This window comes from Rissa tridactyla, chromosome Z, assembly GCF_028500815.1.
Source record: "Rissa tridactyla isolate bRisTri1 chromosome Z, bRisTri1.patW.cur.20221130, whole genome shotgun sequence".
NCBI lineage: Eukaryota > Metazoa > Chordata > Aves > Charadriiformes > Laridae > Rissa > Rissa tridactyla.
In genome coordinates, this window is record NC_071497.1 from 19,355,808 (window position 1) to 19,371,241 (window position 15,434).

The 15,434-nt window shown below is 41.7% G+C and overlaps 1 protein-coding gene across 5 annotated transcripts in view; it reads right to left on the reverse strand.

The window, feature by feature from the left end:
• DTWD2 (DTW domain containing 2) overlaps window positions 1–14,115 on the reverse strand; it is a 96,718-nt gene extending 82,603 nt beyond the window's left edge. For all 5 annotated transcript variants that reach the window (XR_008463704.1, XR_008463703.1, XM_054184903.1 and 2 more), the window contains exon 1: window positions 13,975–14,115. Coding sequence is in view for 3 of the 5 variants with exons in the window: in XM_054184903.1 (XP_054040878.1) it covers window positions 13,975–14,096 (122 nt within the window). In the remaining 2 variants the exon portion in view is untranslated. The remainder of the gene's footprint in view (window positions 1–13,974) is intronic.
• Window positions 14,116–15,434: the final 1,319 nt, after the last annotated feature.

A 15,434-nucleotide genomic window follows, 5' to 3' on the forward strand; every position in this document is an offset into this window, starting at 1 on the left:
AACAGTTCAGCCAGCTCTTCATTCATTTTGTAGCCCCATTCATCTAGTCCATATCTTGACTACCAGGATACTGTGGAAAACTGTCAAATGCCTCCCTAGTATTTTTATCCACTCAGACGAATGTAACCACCAGTATTTCAAAACATGTCATCATGGTTAGACATTATTAAATCCATTAACCAGAAGCTGAGCATGCTGTTTTTCTTTCTCTCTCCTACCTTCAGTTATTTTTGTGGTACATGATTTCATTAGTCCTCTGATAGTTCTGTTATTAAAATTCTCCCCCGACCCTCCTCAAAACTGCTATATAATCTATATTTGCAAACATTAACAGAATATGAAACCAAAGCAGTAGCTCGTAACAGAATGATATTAAAAGATAACTGACTTAATAGGGTTTGATGGATTATATCCACTGTACTGTTCTAAATGTCAAAGACATTAACAAAGTAGTTTTAGAGACTGACACTTTAAGATATTAAGGTGTCTAGCTCCCTTTGAAACTACTTAAGTTTAAAACACGTACATACACGTCAGAATCTCTGCTTCAGTTTCATAAGGTATGAAGGGGCTGTACATATAAGAAAGTTTGTTGTACTCGACGTTTTGGGTTTTTTTTAATCTGCTTGGAGATGACATGTTCTAAAAGGCACTTAAAACCAACTTAATGCACTGCATTGGCTGCCTGCTTTTTCATACATTAGCATTTTCAAAAGACTTAGATGTTCATGGAGAATTAGATGTAGGTCTCCAAAAGAAACAGCCCATCTGGATTTAGTTGCTCATCTCTTTGGTATTTTAATGAAGAAATTCCCTATTAGAGGGGAATTAACAAGGCCTTCTATTAAAAATAGCAAAACACATTTAAATCCTAATTATTTTACAAGCTGAAAACTCTATTCAATGAAAACTCCAATAAAGATAGAGAAGTTATCAAGTTTCTAAATCAAATCCTAATAGACACTGAGGAAAATATTAAAGAGATTATTCTCAAATTGCGTAAGTATAATACTGAATTCAGAACTATCAGGAAAAACAAGTTCTATACATTATAATACTGAAATGGACCATTCCTGTTGTCTCATACAAGTAACAACAAATCACTCTTTTTGAGCACCCCTTTTTACAAAATACCACTCTCCTGATTTACCATTTTCTAGCAGTTAGAAATATAAACCAGTGTTAACAAAACTAGCCATTGTTAGTCACTGTACCCTCACAACAGTCTGACCTTATCTGTGATTAACTTCTCTGGCAGTGGATTTCTCCAGACTGCTTTGCTTCCTTAATAAATCCACAAGCTGCAGGTGCTTTATTTAAAGCATTTTCTTTCCACTATCTGGTGAGCATCAAAATGCATAATTCCTGAACATTTCATATTCATTCCAATTTGCTCCATTTATTCTCTCCCTAGTGTACGATTCACCTATTTTCAATTTCATTAAACTGGACTTTTGAAATAAATAGAAATGTTGAACTGCTAGTACTAAACCAAAATATAGGGAAGAACGCCTATTCCATGACACCATAAGAAAATGAAAATATTTTATAACAAACATTGTAAGATTGTATAAGTAGATACTGTCAATTCATACAAAAAGTGTCCTTTCTAAGGTGCTCCTTCTAAAACCTAAGGGGCATGCGCACTCAGTTTTATTTAAAATCTCTTGCATTCATATGATAGTTGATCGGCTGCTTAAAAAAAAAACCAACAAACTCAGAAAACTGTACTACCGATCACTAATATAGACACAATTGAGAAAAACATATAGAAAGAAAGGTCAGCCACAGCAAGTATTTGGCTACTCGTTAGGTAAGGAAAAATTCCAGTTAAATTTACAACATAAATCATCTACGCTTTACTAGTGTTGTACCAGAAGAGCCATAGGATGTGGCCTCCAGGACTCATTTGGTCTGTTTTCTTTACACACTGCCCAGCAAGACAAAAATTAAGTACTGCAAGGACACATTCTCCTTTATGTGATAAAGCCAATACAGCTGGCCATTCATGAGAAGACAAACTTGAGATTAAACAAAACCCATCTGTTACAGACAGTTTGCAGGTCTTCAATATTGTCATAGCAGTTTAATAGCTTTAGGAACCAAGGACGAGAATTTAAAAAGAAGCTCTTATCAGAAATAATAGGCATAACTGGTATAACTCAGAAGTCGTAAGTAGAAACCTGGAGGAGAAAACAGCTGAGGACTTAGAAGCCTTCCAAGGTCTTAGAAGCCAAAGGAGAACTGCGCTTCCAGTAACAACACAGGCAACTACCAGGCTGACATACGCGGGAGGCTGAAGTTGGATTATTTGTTCCAAGCAGAAAACATTACAAACTTTAACAACAAAAAAAAAAAAATTCAGCAGAGCTTGTGGAGCAAAAGTACAACCCTGGTAAAGCTACAAAAGAGCCAAGAGAAAACTGAATCTAGTGCTCACAGAACAGTATTTGACTTAGAAAATGACAAAGTGACACAGAGGTGCATTACAGGGGATAAATCTGGATGGGAGATCAGATGGTGGTAGGAAATACAGATACTAAAAGGAGAAGACTGCAACAACCACCTTACACAACTGAAATGGGAGACAAAAAGGAAATATTCATAAATCAAAGGCAGACAAAAAAAAACTACAGGTGGAAATTCTAGGCATACAGGTGACTGGAAGAATTGGAGTGAAGTAAGACTACATCAGACACAGGACGTTCAAACAAGCTCTACAGTACTTGAATGTCATAAGCAACTCCGGGATCTCTCAGGGCTGCACTTCCTCAAAAGGAAATACTGTTCTGTTTCATAGCACCACATTCCAGAAGAAATTCACCTATGCCTATCTCAGATTCCATCCTCAGAAATTACAAGAAAAATCACAGAATCGGCTGCACTTAAACTCTTATTTGGGTATACAGATAATAGTCTTCAGCTAACACCTACTTTTGTAACCATCACAGCATGAAAAGTAAAATTTTTTTTAGGTTTTTGCTTTGTGTTATGTTTATTAAAATCAATAGCAATTCTTGTAAAGGAACCATTGGCATTTTTAGTATTCCTTATGATTAAATTGGGAAGGCTTGATCAACGTGGAAACATCTTTGGCTTCTCTTACAGTAAACTACCATTCCCAAGGCAAAGTTGTGCTTTGTGTAATTACAGAAAAGCAGATCAAAAGGTACCAGAGTTGCTTTAATTAACAAACTTATTCTCTGCTGCAGTTCTCGTCTCTAGTTGTGCTCCTACTAGCCTATAGTTATCCTTAGTCAAAAGAATGAAATAAAAATTAAAAAAAAAGGTACGTCAGGCTGGCCACAATGTCAGCAGATCACAATGGATGCTAACCAAGTCGGCCAAACACAAAATAAGTGGCCTAAAAAGGTCACTATTCATTAATCTGATCACAATATAATAGGAAATTAATAAATGCTAGCAAAACTTAGCCCAGCAAAAAGCAGTAACATTCAAGTCACTAAAATTTTTAATTAATCAACAGTTCTGGCACCATTCATTACTGGTGATACAGGCGAAACAACAACATGAGAAGTTACTCTCAATATAGTAACTGCTAAATGCAGAATAAAAATAAACTGAAACCCACTGACCAATGTTTAGCTTGATATTTATAATTCTAACCAACAGAAGCCCCAGACTTTAGTGTATAAACTACAATAATTTATAGCAATATTAATAAACATGTGTTAAAATTATATGAAGCACTGAACTTGAGAACTCTTCTAATGCTTCGTAATTTTTCCGCTTACCTTTAGCTTCTCTTCCTAAAACGTGGTACAGATTGCATACATCTTAGTTCACCAACTTCAAACAAGTTACAGCTTCATCTGTAATTGGTAAATCCTACATCTATTTTACTATTAAGTATATAATTTCAACAGTCCCTTCTAAAATTCTTTAAAACTCCTTGAGAATCTTCTACTGAAAGTAAATTAAAAACTCAGAAGACATATATATCTACGAAGAAAGCAAGCTAATTCTTGAATGGTAGAGAATTTCAGGCTTGTGTACTCTTGGTTTCCACACTCCCAGCTCAATTAAAATCTCTCAGCCTCTTCAGAAAACCTGATATATTAGTGCATAAATATCGCTGCTACTCTAATGACAGGAAAATCTACATAACGACTTAATACTGAAATTTCGCAGGTTGTAAAATAACTTTTTGCAGCTGCAAAATTAAGCATTTATTGATAAATAATTCTGCATTAGGCTGTAAAATCTTTAACAAAAGTTTTCCCCTTGATGCACATGTGTTTAAATATAAAACTCACAACAGTAATGTGTTCTGTGGTCTTGCGGCTGGATTCTCTGCTGGCCAGTAAAGTACAATCAACTCAAAGTCTGGGGGCAGGCAGGCTGACAGCACCTCCTTGCTTAAGAACCTTACTCACCTGCTGGCTTTCTAATGGCACTGCTTCAGACCTCTGTATGTGACTATTCAGATACCCAAGGTGGCTATGACTGCATAACTCAGGTATCAAAAAGAATACAGTCATAGCAACAGAGCTCTTCTACATGCCACTCATGTTTGCTATAGGGTTGACAAAGCCCCAAAACAGGGTCAGGCACCTAATTTACACCAAGGTCTCTCTTACCCTCTCAGTTGTCTATACGCTTACGGTTATTGAACCTGAAATATACGTACATCTCTGTACACTTCTGTATTAAACTACACACATATTTCAAATTATTTATGTAAGAATCACTAAATGTCAGGAATAAACACTTATTTTATGCTCACAGTAAGGCAATGAGAAATTACCTCTAGTAATTTTTTTGAAGAAATGCAACATAGAGGTGACATGACCTACAGCTATTTTATCAGGCTCATATGTGTTGAAACTAGCTTACAAAAGTCTCATCAATTCACCAGTTCAGGGAATTCTGTCCCCATGACTGGATTACACTTCAAAAAACCTATGCATGCAATTACTAGGCCAAGACAAAGGTACAACAGAATTGAAAACGCACCGTGGTTTTTGAAAAGTAATAAATGAAAAAAGTTACAAGAAATAAAATTCAGTTCCATAGGCCAGAAAATCCATGAAGAGATAAATCATTTCTGATTCCTTCAACTATACTGCATCACACAGAACAATTTAACCAGTTCATTATTAACAGCAACAGCTGAAGACAACTCTTAAAAAAACATAATTTCTCTCCCCAGTGTTTCCCTGCTAGGTCCTCCCCTCCTCTCCAGCTGTCCTGGTTTCATCTGAGACAGAGTTATTTTTCTTTCTAGTGCTTTCTGTGGTTCAGATTTGGTATGAAAGCAATGTCAATAATACACATTGTTTTAAGTTGTTACCATGTGATGTTTATAGTTTTCAAGGACTTTTTTTCAACTTCTCATAGAACCTGAGAAGAAGCCTAGACAGAACGATGGAACGGACAATGGAATATTCCATACCACAGACATTATGCTCAGTATATAAATGGGGTTAGCTGGGGGGTGGGTACTCACAATCACTGCTTGGGACAGTGCCAATTCACCAGGTGGTAAGAGTAACTTGTGTGATTATTATTACTACTGCTATTTTCCTTTTCTAATATTGATCTATTAAATTGTCTTTATCTCAACCCACGAGGTTTACTTCCTTTCCATTCCTTTTCTCCCTCTTTTCCCTACCCTTCTGAGGTGGAGAAAGGCGGAATGAGTGCGCAGCTGCATGGTGCTAACTGCTGGCTAGGGTTAAACCATGATGCCAGCCTAAAACTAGAGTCGTCCTTCCAGGCAAACCAAAGGGCACGATTTAATTTCTTCAACATAAACACTCTTCATACATGCTCTGTTAGACATATCTGTAAAATACTGAAAACCACCTATCCAAATATCTTCCTCATCAAACGCTGATGCTGCAGACACTCCTGAGGTAGTCATGCAAAGTACAATATGTAGCGTCTTCATAATGCAACTTTTCACTGCAAGTAAGAACTGGAAAGCCAGTTTCGTGTTTCCAAAAGGTGACCGTTTCTAGTTTTTGCCTCATCTGGGAATTAAATTTTATTTACAGGTACTTGTGCTCTTCTGGAAGATCTCAAATCTGCCATGGACTCATTAGTATCCTATAAATTGCCCGAGATCAACTCCTCCATTGAAGGCACTACTTCTTTCTGCCAGATTTTGTTCAAAGGGCCAGGAATGACAGCATTAATTTAACTTCATCATCAGTGGTTACATTATTATCTTTTGTAACTGACAAGACATACATACATAATTAATTTTAATTTATTTTGAATGAGGGTACTTTTGATTTAGTAGTATTAAGTTATACCAGCGCCCTTTCATAGCATTTTAAACTTAGATAAGTCAAGCTTCCACAGTTCCAACTTCTACCTCCAGTCCAATAACTCCACCCACAGCACACAGAAAGCTGGTCCAGCAGAAAACCCACTCAGCAAAACAGCTAATTAACCTACATTGGATTAAAGCATTGCTCTCAGCAATGGTGCTCGCAGGGCACAGTTCTCAGGCACTGCTGGAGCAACCATCCCTTTGTTATTAGACTCTACAACACAAATGGAGCTTCAGAAGGAGGACACAGCTCTGCAAGTCTCAGGCCCGGGAGCTATTGCTGGGGCATGTGGCTTTCTAGCCTGCAGGAGGTTTGCAGTTGTCCAAGAGCTGTCCCACAAGGTGAAAAAGCTGTGGGAGGAGGTCACCTTGCACAGCGTCAAAAAGGATACGAGAGATCAGCTGTATCTCTTCTGAGACCCTGAACCTTCAGCTGCAGCACAGGGGCACAAAGAATCTGTGCCCATGATGTTGGTAAGACAGAACTATTATAAAGAAGCATGGAAGCTGGTGACCTCACGCACAGAGGGAAAGCTCCTGCCCCACCCACTGATTTGCAGTTACACAATAGGTTCACTGTCTTCATAGCTAATGAGAAGCTGGGAGCGCTGTCCAATGGAGCATCACTAATGGCTTGGCCTGACCCACTCAGGACCACTAGAAGGAAGCAGCAAGTGATAGTGGTAGGAGAATCCCTGCTGCAGGGGATGGAGGACCTCCATGATCTGTCTTCTATGGAAGCTTGCTGCGAGCTCACAGTCAGGATATTGTGGAAAAGTGATCAAGGCTTATCTGGCCCTCTGACTACTACCCTCTGCTGCTCTTCCATGTAGGCACCAATGATGTTGTCGGGGTAACCTGAGAAGTATCAAGCATAACCACAGGGCTCCGGAGGTGGCGGTCTAGGGAACAGGCAGCGTTCTTGTCAGTCATGCTGATGAGGGGGAAGGGTCTCAGAAGGACTCAATGGACCCTGCAGGTTAAAAACTGGCTGTGCAGTTGGTGTCAGCAGCAGGGATTTGGTTTCTACATCCACAGGATCCTCTCTAAGGGCCAAAAGCTACTTGAAAGAAGTGGTATGCATTTACTAAATGGGATAAAATTACCTCTGCTAACAGGCTGGTCAACCAGCCTGGTTTTTAGGGAAAGCTTTAAACTAGAAATTATGCAGAAGGGACAATTAAGGAAGTTGGGTAGGCAAGCCTCACAGGGATGGGAACAGAAGGGATATAGCAACCAAAAAAACAGAGATGAAGTGAGGACAGGCATGTGAAGAAGAACGTGCCTGAAGAACACCCACATGGGGAAAGCTCTCAAGCCTGTACTGCGGAATTGGCACACTCGGGTGCCTCTATGAAATGCAGAAGTCTGTATGCAGTTACAGAGAGCTACAACCTTAATGGGATTGTGGAGACATGGTGGGATATCTTACATAACTGACATGCTGTCACGGAGGAACACAGGGTTTTTAGGAAAGACAGGCTGGGAAAGTGAGAAGGGCAAATTGTGCTTTATGTGAGACACCAGCTGAAATGCCTGGAGCTCAGCCTTGGTACATGTCAGGAGTCAGTCAAGAGCTTATGGGTCAAGATAAGCAGGCAGACCAATACAGGTGTTTTCTAGTGGATACCTACTCTAAACCTCCTAATCTGGTAGGAATAGATGAGGCATTCCTCAGAACACTGTAAGAAGCCCTGTGTTCATAGGCCTTGGTCTTCATGGGCAGCTTTAACCACCCTAGTATCTGCTGGAAGGAAAATACAGCAGGGCTCAAGCAATCTAGGAGATCTGATTACACTGATGACAAATTCCTGGCACAGCTGATCGAGGAACCCACAAGGGAAGTTGCTCTGCTGAATTTGATACTTATGAACAAGGGAGTGACAGCCTTGTCATGACCATGAGATGGTAGAGTTCAGGATCCCAAGAAGAGAGAGCAGAGCAAAAAGTATGGCCATTGCTCTGCATTTCTGGAGAAGAGACTTCAACCTCTTCAGGGATCTGCTTGGAAGAAGCCCATGGGGTGTGGTCATGAAGAGAAAAGTGGTCCAGGAGAGATGGCTGATATTCAAGGATCACCTCCCTCAAGCTCAGGAAAGGTCCATCCCAACAAGCATAAAGTTAGCAAAGATGGCAGAATGCCTGCATGGATGAGCCAGGAGCTCCTGACTAAACTCAGACATAAAAAAGAAACATACAAGAGATGGAAGCAGGGACAGGTGACCCAGGAGGAATACAGAGTTGCTGTCCAAGCATGTGGCGATGGCCATGGCTGTTTAATCTGGCAAGGGATGTGAAGGGCAACAAGAAAGACTTCTGCAAGTACATAAACAGGGAAAAAGGAGGCCAAGCAACACAAGAAAAACTGCTGAATGGAGCAAGGGAACTGATGACACGGGACAGGGAGAAGGCCAAGGTGCTCAACTCTTCTTGGCCTCTGCCTTTACCAATAAAACCAGCCTTTGGGAATCCAAGGCCCCTGAAACCAGAGAAGAAAGTCTGGAACAATAAAGACAGCCTTGGTGCAGGAGGACAAGGTTATGGAGCACTTAAAGAAACCAGATGTTCAAAAGGCCACAGGGCCTGATGGGTTGCATCCATGCATGCTGAGGGAGCTGGATGATGCTACTGTAAGGCCAATTTTTATTTTCTCTGGATAGTGGGAGAGGTTGCTGAAAACTGAAAGAAAGCAAATGTCACTCCTGTCTGCAGTAAGGGCAAGAAGATTCAGGAAACTATGGGTCAGTCAATCTCATACCAATCTCTGGGAAAGTGATGAAGAAAATCCTCATGGAAACCGTTTCCAAACATACGAAGGACAAAAAGGATATTGGGAGTAGTCAGCATGGATCTACAAAGGGGAAATCATGCTTGCCCAACCTGACGGCCTTTTACGGTGAGGTGACTAGCTTGGTGGATGAGCGGAAGGCGGTGTATGTTGTTTACCTCAACTTCGGTAAGACTTCTGATAGCGTTTCAGCCTCCCATAACATCCTTCTAGATAAGCTGACAAAGTACCACTGAGATAAGCCAACAGTAAGGAGGAGTGAGAACTGGCTGAACACCAGATGCAGAGAGTTGTGACCAGTGGGACAAAGTCCAGTTGGAGGCAAGTTGCTAGTGTAGTATTCTAGGTGTTGATATTAGGGCCAATACCATCTAATGTCTTCACTGGATAATGGCACAGAGTTAACCCTTTGCAAGTTCACAGATGATACGCTGGGAGGAGTGGTGGTTACATGGCTGTGGTGCCATCCAAAGTTGTGACCGATAGATGAACTCTTTCAAGAAAAGGAGGCTCAGAAAAGAATGTGGGAAGTCACCACAGCTATCATAAAGGAAGCTGGACTTACTTCAACACAAAGGGAACTGGAGGGTGGCCTTTGCTTTAGATAGGCTGCTCTATTAGTTGAGTGGGTCAACTGTTTGTGCAAATGGCCTCCCCTCAGATAATCAATAGAGGGTATTATTTTCCCATCCCAGCCAGACCAGCATGAGGAAGGTATTTATGTGTCTCAACTCAGCACAGTACAAAAGCTGAACAAACACTAAATGAACTTGAAGAAAGCAACGGGCTTGAGCTGGGTTAAACCCATGCATTCCTTCTTGGCAAGGGAGGATGCACACTGTAGTGATGGCTAGCGTATAGAGACGGGTAATCACATTTTTATTGTGATCCAATGTCCACTGTAGATTGCAATTGCTATATTGTGCTTCTGTTGTGATTTCATATCACTCCACTAAATCAAAATTTCTGTAACGTCAGATTTGTCCAAATAAGTAAACCTGCTATTAAACTTTCAGCCTTTCCCTGTGTGGAATATCTAGAATCTCATCAGGGAATACTGGACTCTGACAAGAGGGACTTTGACAGCTTGACAGGAACCTCAGTTTCAGCCACATAATAAGTTTATTTAAGCAGTGATAAGGAATCAATACCTTTTAGAAGTGAAAAATTGTAATAAACTTAGAACAGTGAAAATAAATGTCTAGAGTTCACTTTTAAGAACATCAAAGAAACCAAAGGCTATGAAGCTATCTTCTTGCAGCAGGCACTGCTAAAAGAATCCATGCATGCTTATTTAACTTTCTCTGATATTGTTAATTAAACTTTAAAATTCACATTTATATTTTCCATATGTGTAATACTGTAACAATGTGCTATAAAGCAACTGCATATATTTATGGCATATAAGAAAGATCACATTGCTTCTTCACACTTTATATGACTTAACAGGGTTATTAAGAAGTATGGGATGCTTATGTAAGAACATTCTATTTTTTCTCAAAATATGAAGCAGCACTATGTTATCACATGTCATTATCAATCTATGAACCTTAACAAATTAAGAGCATGCACACAGTACCCAGATTAAGTAAAATATCTGTAATGTTTTAGATATAGGCAAAGGGAGCATTTCTATTAAAGGATTAGAGTTATTTCTTCTCTCTTTTTTTTTTTTTCTTGTCTTGAAATACAAATACTGTGTAACAGCATATATCATAGCAGAACTTGAGGAAACACCAGTGGTTGTAATCCTAACTCAACAACATCAGTTATTCCTGCAAAAGTAGAGGACTCTTTCTAGGAAGGATTTGTGATCACTCACAAAAAGACACCTAGCAATGCCCATAGATCATAAATGATTCTCACAGTTAAAAAAAAAAATCTTACAGTTTTTCCTGAAAACATTCCTCAGAAGTTCTCCTACTATAGCAAAATTCTGCACAGGCACAGTCAAGATACGTGGCAACAAGTCACTGCGCATTTATTGCTTCTGCGCTACCAAAAGACTTTTTCCCTAACAGCACAGCAGGCATCTAGAAAAAAGACCACACTCTGACCCTCACAAGGACACAAATTCAAAAGGTTATACTGCTGTCAGAGTGTTACAACACAAAGTCAAATTCATGTCCTATATGGCTTCAACTGTAGGCCTTGCTTTTGTTTTACATGCTAATAGCAACTTGCAAACTATATTACGCTTATTCTCCAATGTAAATGTTTGGGTATGGGGCTTGAACTTCTGATAGCAAGTTGAACATTACATCAGCTGAGAAAGCTTTTAGAAGTGATCAAATAACCAACAGAGATTCAAAGTTTATCATCACTCACCTTTTGGTTTTGGTAGAATATCTATTGAGTTGTAGCCTCAAGAATAAGACAGCATAAAGTCAACTTCATTTGCACCAGCCATTTGCTATCTTGAACACCGACTATGAGTAGGATCATTTCCCACAATTTTTTCTTTTAAAAAAACATGGCACTTAAACACACAAAAAAACACTATAAAAAGTAAAATTTCATCACATCACTTAATTCTAATTCTTCACCACAAGCTACCACAAATCCTAGCATTTTTTTCACACCATAGGCAATAGAAGGCCTCAAACCCTTAACACTTGGAAACATTCTGTTCCTTCAGGATGCTCAAGCCATTCACGTTATCCAAAATAAAAACTTATCTACCTTACTCCTACATTTCCTTTTCACATCTTGACTGATTGAGTACTTGTTAGAAAGCTGCAATCACCTGTCAATCAGCTGTCATGCCATATAAAATAAAAAAGCTGCAATCAGCTGTCATGCCATATAAAATAAAATGCCTAAACCTTAAGTCAGTCCCCATAAGGAATCACCAGATGATGCTAAAGAGAAAGCATCCTTCTGTGCTTTTGTACTGAATTCAGACCATCACCGCTATAAACACGGATTCCAAATTCTCCTAAATCACATTCATTAAGGTGCTTTACAGGAAAAACCTACTCTATAGTTTAGAAAATTGCAGGATTCAGTTAAAAATACCTGCCCCCAACCACCACCATCATGATAATGGTATGGGTAGTAACCAGGTTTCATGATACTCCTTCCCAAGATGTACCCTAAGTCACCGGCTTATTCACTTTTACTCCAACTCACGCTGCAGAATGCTGTGCTCAATGACAAGACATGCATAATTTAGTTACATTCCTGAGGAAGAGGATGGAGATAAAGTGCAAAAATAGACTGAGTACGCAATTCACTCTTGCATCATAATCTCCATCAAAACTTTAGTTTTTAAAAAATTGCTACTGTCCTTATTTTTTAAAAAGCAAGCAGCTCTCTAAAATCTGCAACAAATCAAACTGTTAATGTAAGCTGCATCTCTATTTAAGAATATAGTTTGTGAACACTTACAAAAATACATGATTTACATGAGAAGAACTGGCATGGCTTTTGCAAAAGAAAATTCTGCTTTTCAAAACTATCTTTCAAAGTTCAAAACAGATCTTTCAAAGATTCAACAAATATGTGGGTGAGGGTGCTGTAGTTGTCAAAAATCAACTTGGGCTTTCCAAGAGGCTTTTAACAAAGTCCCTTACCAAAAGCTTACTAGGAAACTAAGCAGCCATAGCACAAGGAGGGGTTCGTATAAAAATAAGCAGAAACACATCACCGAAGGTATAAATCTCTGGCTTGCTCACACTTTGAATACTGTGTCCAAAAGTGGAAGGCAGAAACCAGAACAAAAATAAATTAAAAGATGATATTGCCACCCAGAGTTTGTAGGCCTGAGGTGTCTTCTTGTGAGCCAGATATTGTGGATACAAGAACTGTACATGGGTTCAAGAAGGACTGGAGAGATTCACAGAAGGAAAAAAAAAAACAACACAACCCACACCCTACTGGGGCATATTAAATAAACACAAAACGACACCTGGCTCAAGAAGTCCCCTGAGCTAAAATTCTGGGAAAAAAAAAAAGAGAGAGCAGCAAAAGGCAGTGCCATGCTTCTGCTCAGTTTTCATCTTTGGGCTTTAACTATTGCCCCTGTTTTGCTTTTTTATAGTATACATCTACAGATACTATGACTTACACAATATGTATTTTTTATGATGAAGTCGAACTTGGATATCAGAATTTTTACATAACCACTGCTAGTAAACCTCATCAACTTTTTAGAAAGAGTATTTAAAAGACTTTACAGGAACCTCACCCAAAAAAAGCTCCTGAACTCTGAAGCTTTAAAGAGACTACAACTACATTGTTATCAAAATTACATGCCTTTCTACTTGTTTTACCGATCAACAGAAACGTGAAATCAATACAGCTACTGCAATTGTTTTTCTTTGGCGGCTTTGCATGAACTTTTCAGTTCAGGAGCAACCGAGATACTGCCAGCTCACTCCATTAGAAGGACACAACACAGGCAGAAACAGAATCAGGCTACAAGGCGCTCCCACAGATTCCAGGGAATATTTTCCACCTTGTCCAGGTGTCACGGAGGCACCCTGTGCTGGGACAGGGAGGTTGGGAGCTAACCTGGTACAGACAAATTTACACGCCTAGTGAGAACCAAAGACTTCTTAAAAAAATAAATGAATAAATAAATAAATTTAAGAGCGTTTACACCAGCCTGCCTGAAGCCCTCCGGTGCAGGCGTGGAGGGCCTGCCCGCAGGGAAGGCGGTCTCCTGAGGTGAAAGGGCCTCCGGGTGCACCAAAACTCCCGTCCTGGCCCCTTGCTCAGTAACCAGACCCCGCTTGTCCCGAGCTCCCCTTCGCCCGCCCCGCCACCACGGGGACGCGCCGCCCCGGGCCCTCAGCGCAGCCTCCCGAAGCGCGGCACGGGGCGAATGCCGCCAGGGCCCGCCGAGCCCACGGCTCTTCCACCACCCGGCCCCGCGCGTCACCTGCAGCGCCCGCACTCCGGCCGCCTCTCGCAGCACTCCACCGGCAGCTCCCACAGGCCCGCGCAGCCCTCGCCGTCCTCGGCCGGGGCCGGGGCCGGGGCCGCCGCGCTGCCCCGCTCCATGCCCGGCGCAGCGGGAGGCGCCGGCCACCACCAGGGGGCGCCGGCCGACAGAAAAGGCCACTCGTCCGTGCTCACATGAGGTCCCTCCACCCCCTCGCGAGGGGCTCGTCCAATCGGAGCGCGAGAAGCCCGTCGCCCGCACCGTTGGGGAGCGGTGCGGCCGGCAGGGGGCGCCGTTGTTGCGCGGCGCTGCTGCGGGCCGGATCGTCCCGCCCGCCCGCCGCCGCCCCGCGGCGAGGGGCCCGGCCCGGCTGGGGACGGACCCCGGAGGCCCCGGGAGCGCGGAGCTGCCCCTGCCCTTACACGGAAGGGTGTCGGCGGCTGTAGGCGGCGTGGGCGGCTGCTAGCAGGCCGCCTGTCACAGCAGCGGAGCTGGCGGGGCCAGGCCTAGCACTTCTCGGCAGGCCTCGGCCTTGCCCGCCGCACGGCCCGGGTTCGGCGAGAGGTGCTGACAGCTCCGGCCTCTCCTTCGGCGCGAATTGCAGCCGGGCCTGTGCCGCTGGGCCCGCCCGAGCAGCACCAGTACCGGCTGTGGGACGGCGGGCCCGGCCGGAGCCTGGCGCGGGGCCTGCGTGGGCATCGGCTGCTCTGGAAAGTGCCAGGTGTGAGAAAACCCAGACAAGGCCCTGGGGCTCTCGGCCTGTGTACGTGTAGGAAACAGTCCTCTGGTGCTAGTGGCAGTGATGCTGGAGATCGATACTATTTAAAAAAAAAAAAAAAAAAAAAAACAACCTCGTCCTTAAATACATTTCTGACCATTTTAATGGGCATTTTATTTGGAAGTGCTTCAGCGTAGATGTTTGGGCCATCCTGAGTTCACAACTCTAGGAGAGAGGCTGCAGCACAAGCTGGGCTAGTAGGAGGGTGGGAAAGTAACAGATAAGTTCTGACTATCTTCCAACCTCAGAAGCACCAGCTCTTACAAAATAAAAGAAACTGTAGATATAGACGTGGATTTAGGTGCAAGTTATGCTCTGCTCATTAAGTCAGATATGATAATAAACAGACTATATTGGAGTCTTATACAGTAAAATTAAATTCAAGGTTGTTGCAGTTTGCTTTAGAAATCAACTGAAATACAGTAACTAGTGAATCTCCACATGAGAGATCCTCTCCTGAAATTAGCAACTGCAGATGAGTTGGCTGGTTGCGTTACTTCCTGTTTTCTGTTCTGCATCCAAAATGAAATGAAATGTGTTTACATACTTAGAATCTTCAGAGCCATTGGATGTCATTTAGGCCTGCTAGTATACATGCACAATATTAAGTTGGTTTTGCTTTTAGGTTTTGTATTTTTGTACTGTAGTTTTGTATTTGTAGTTCAAGCTGCAAATTAAT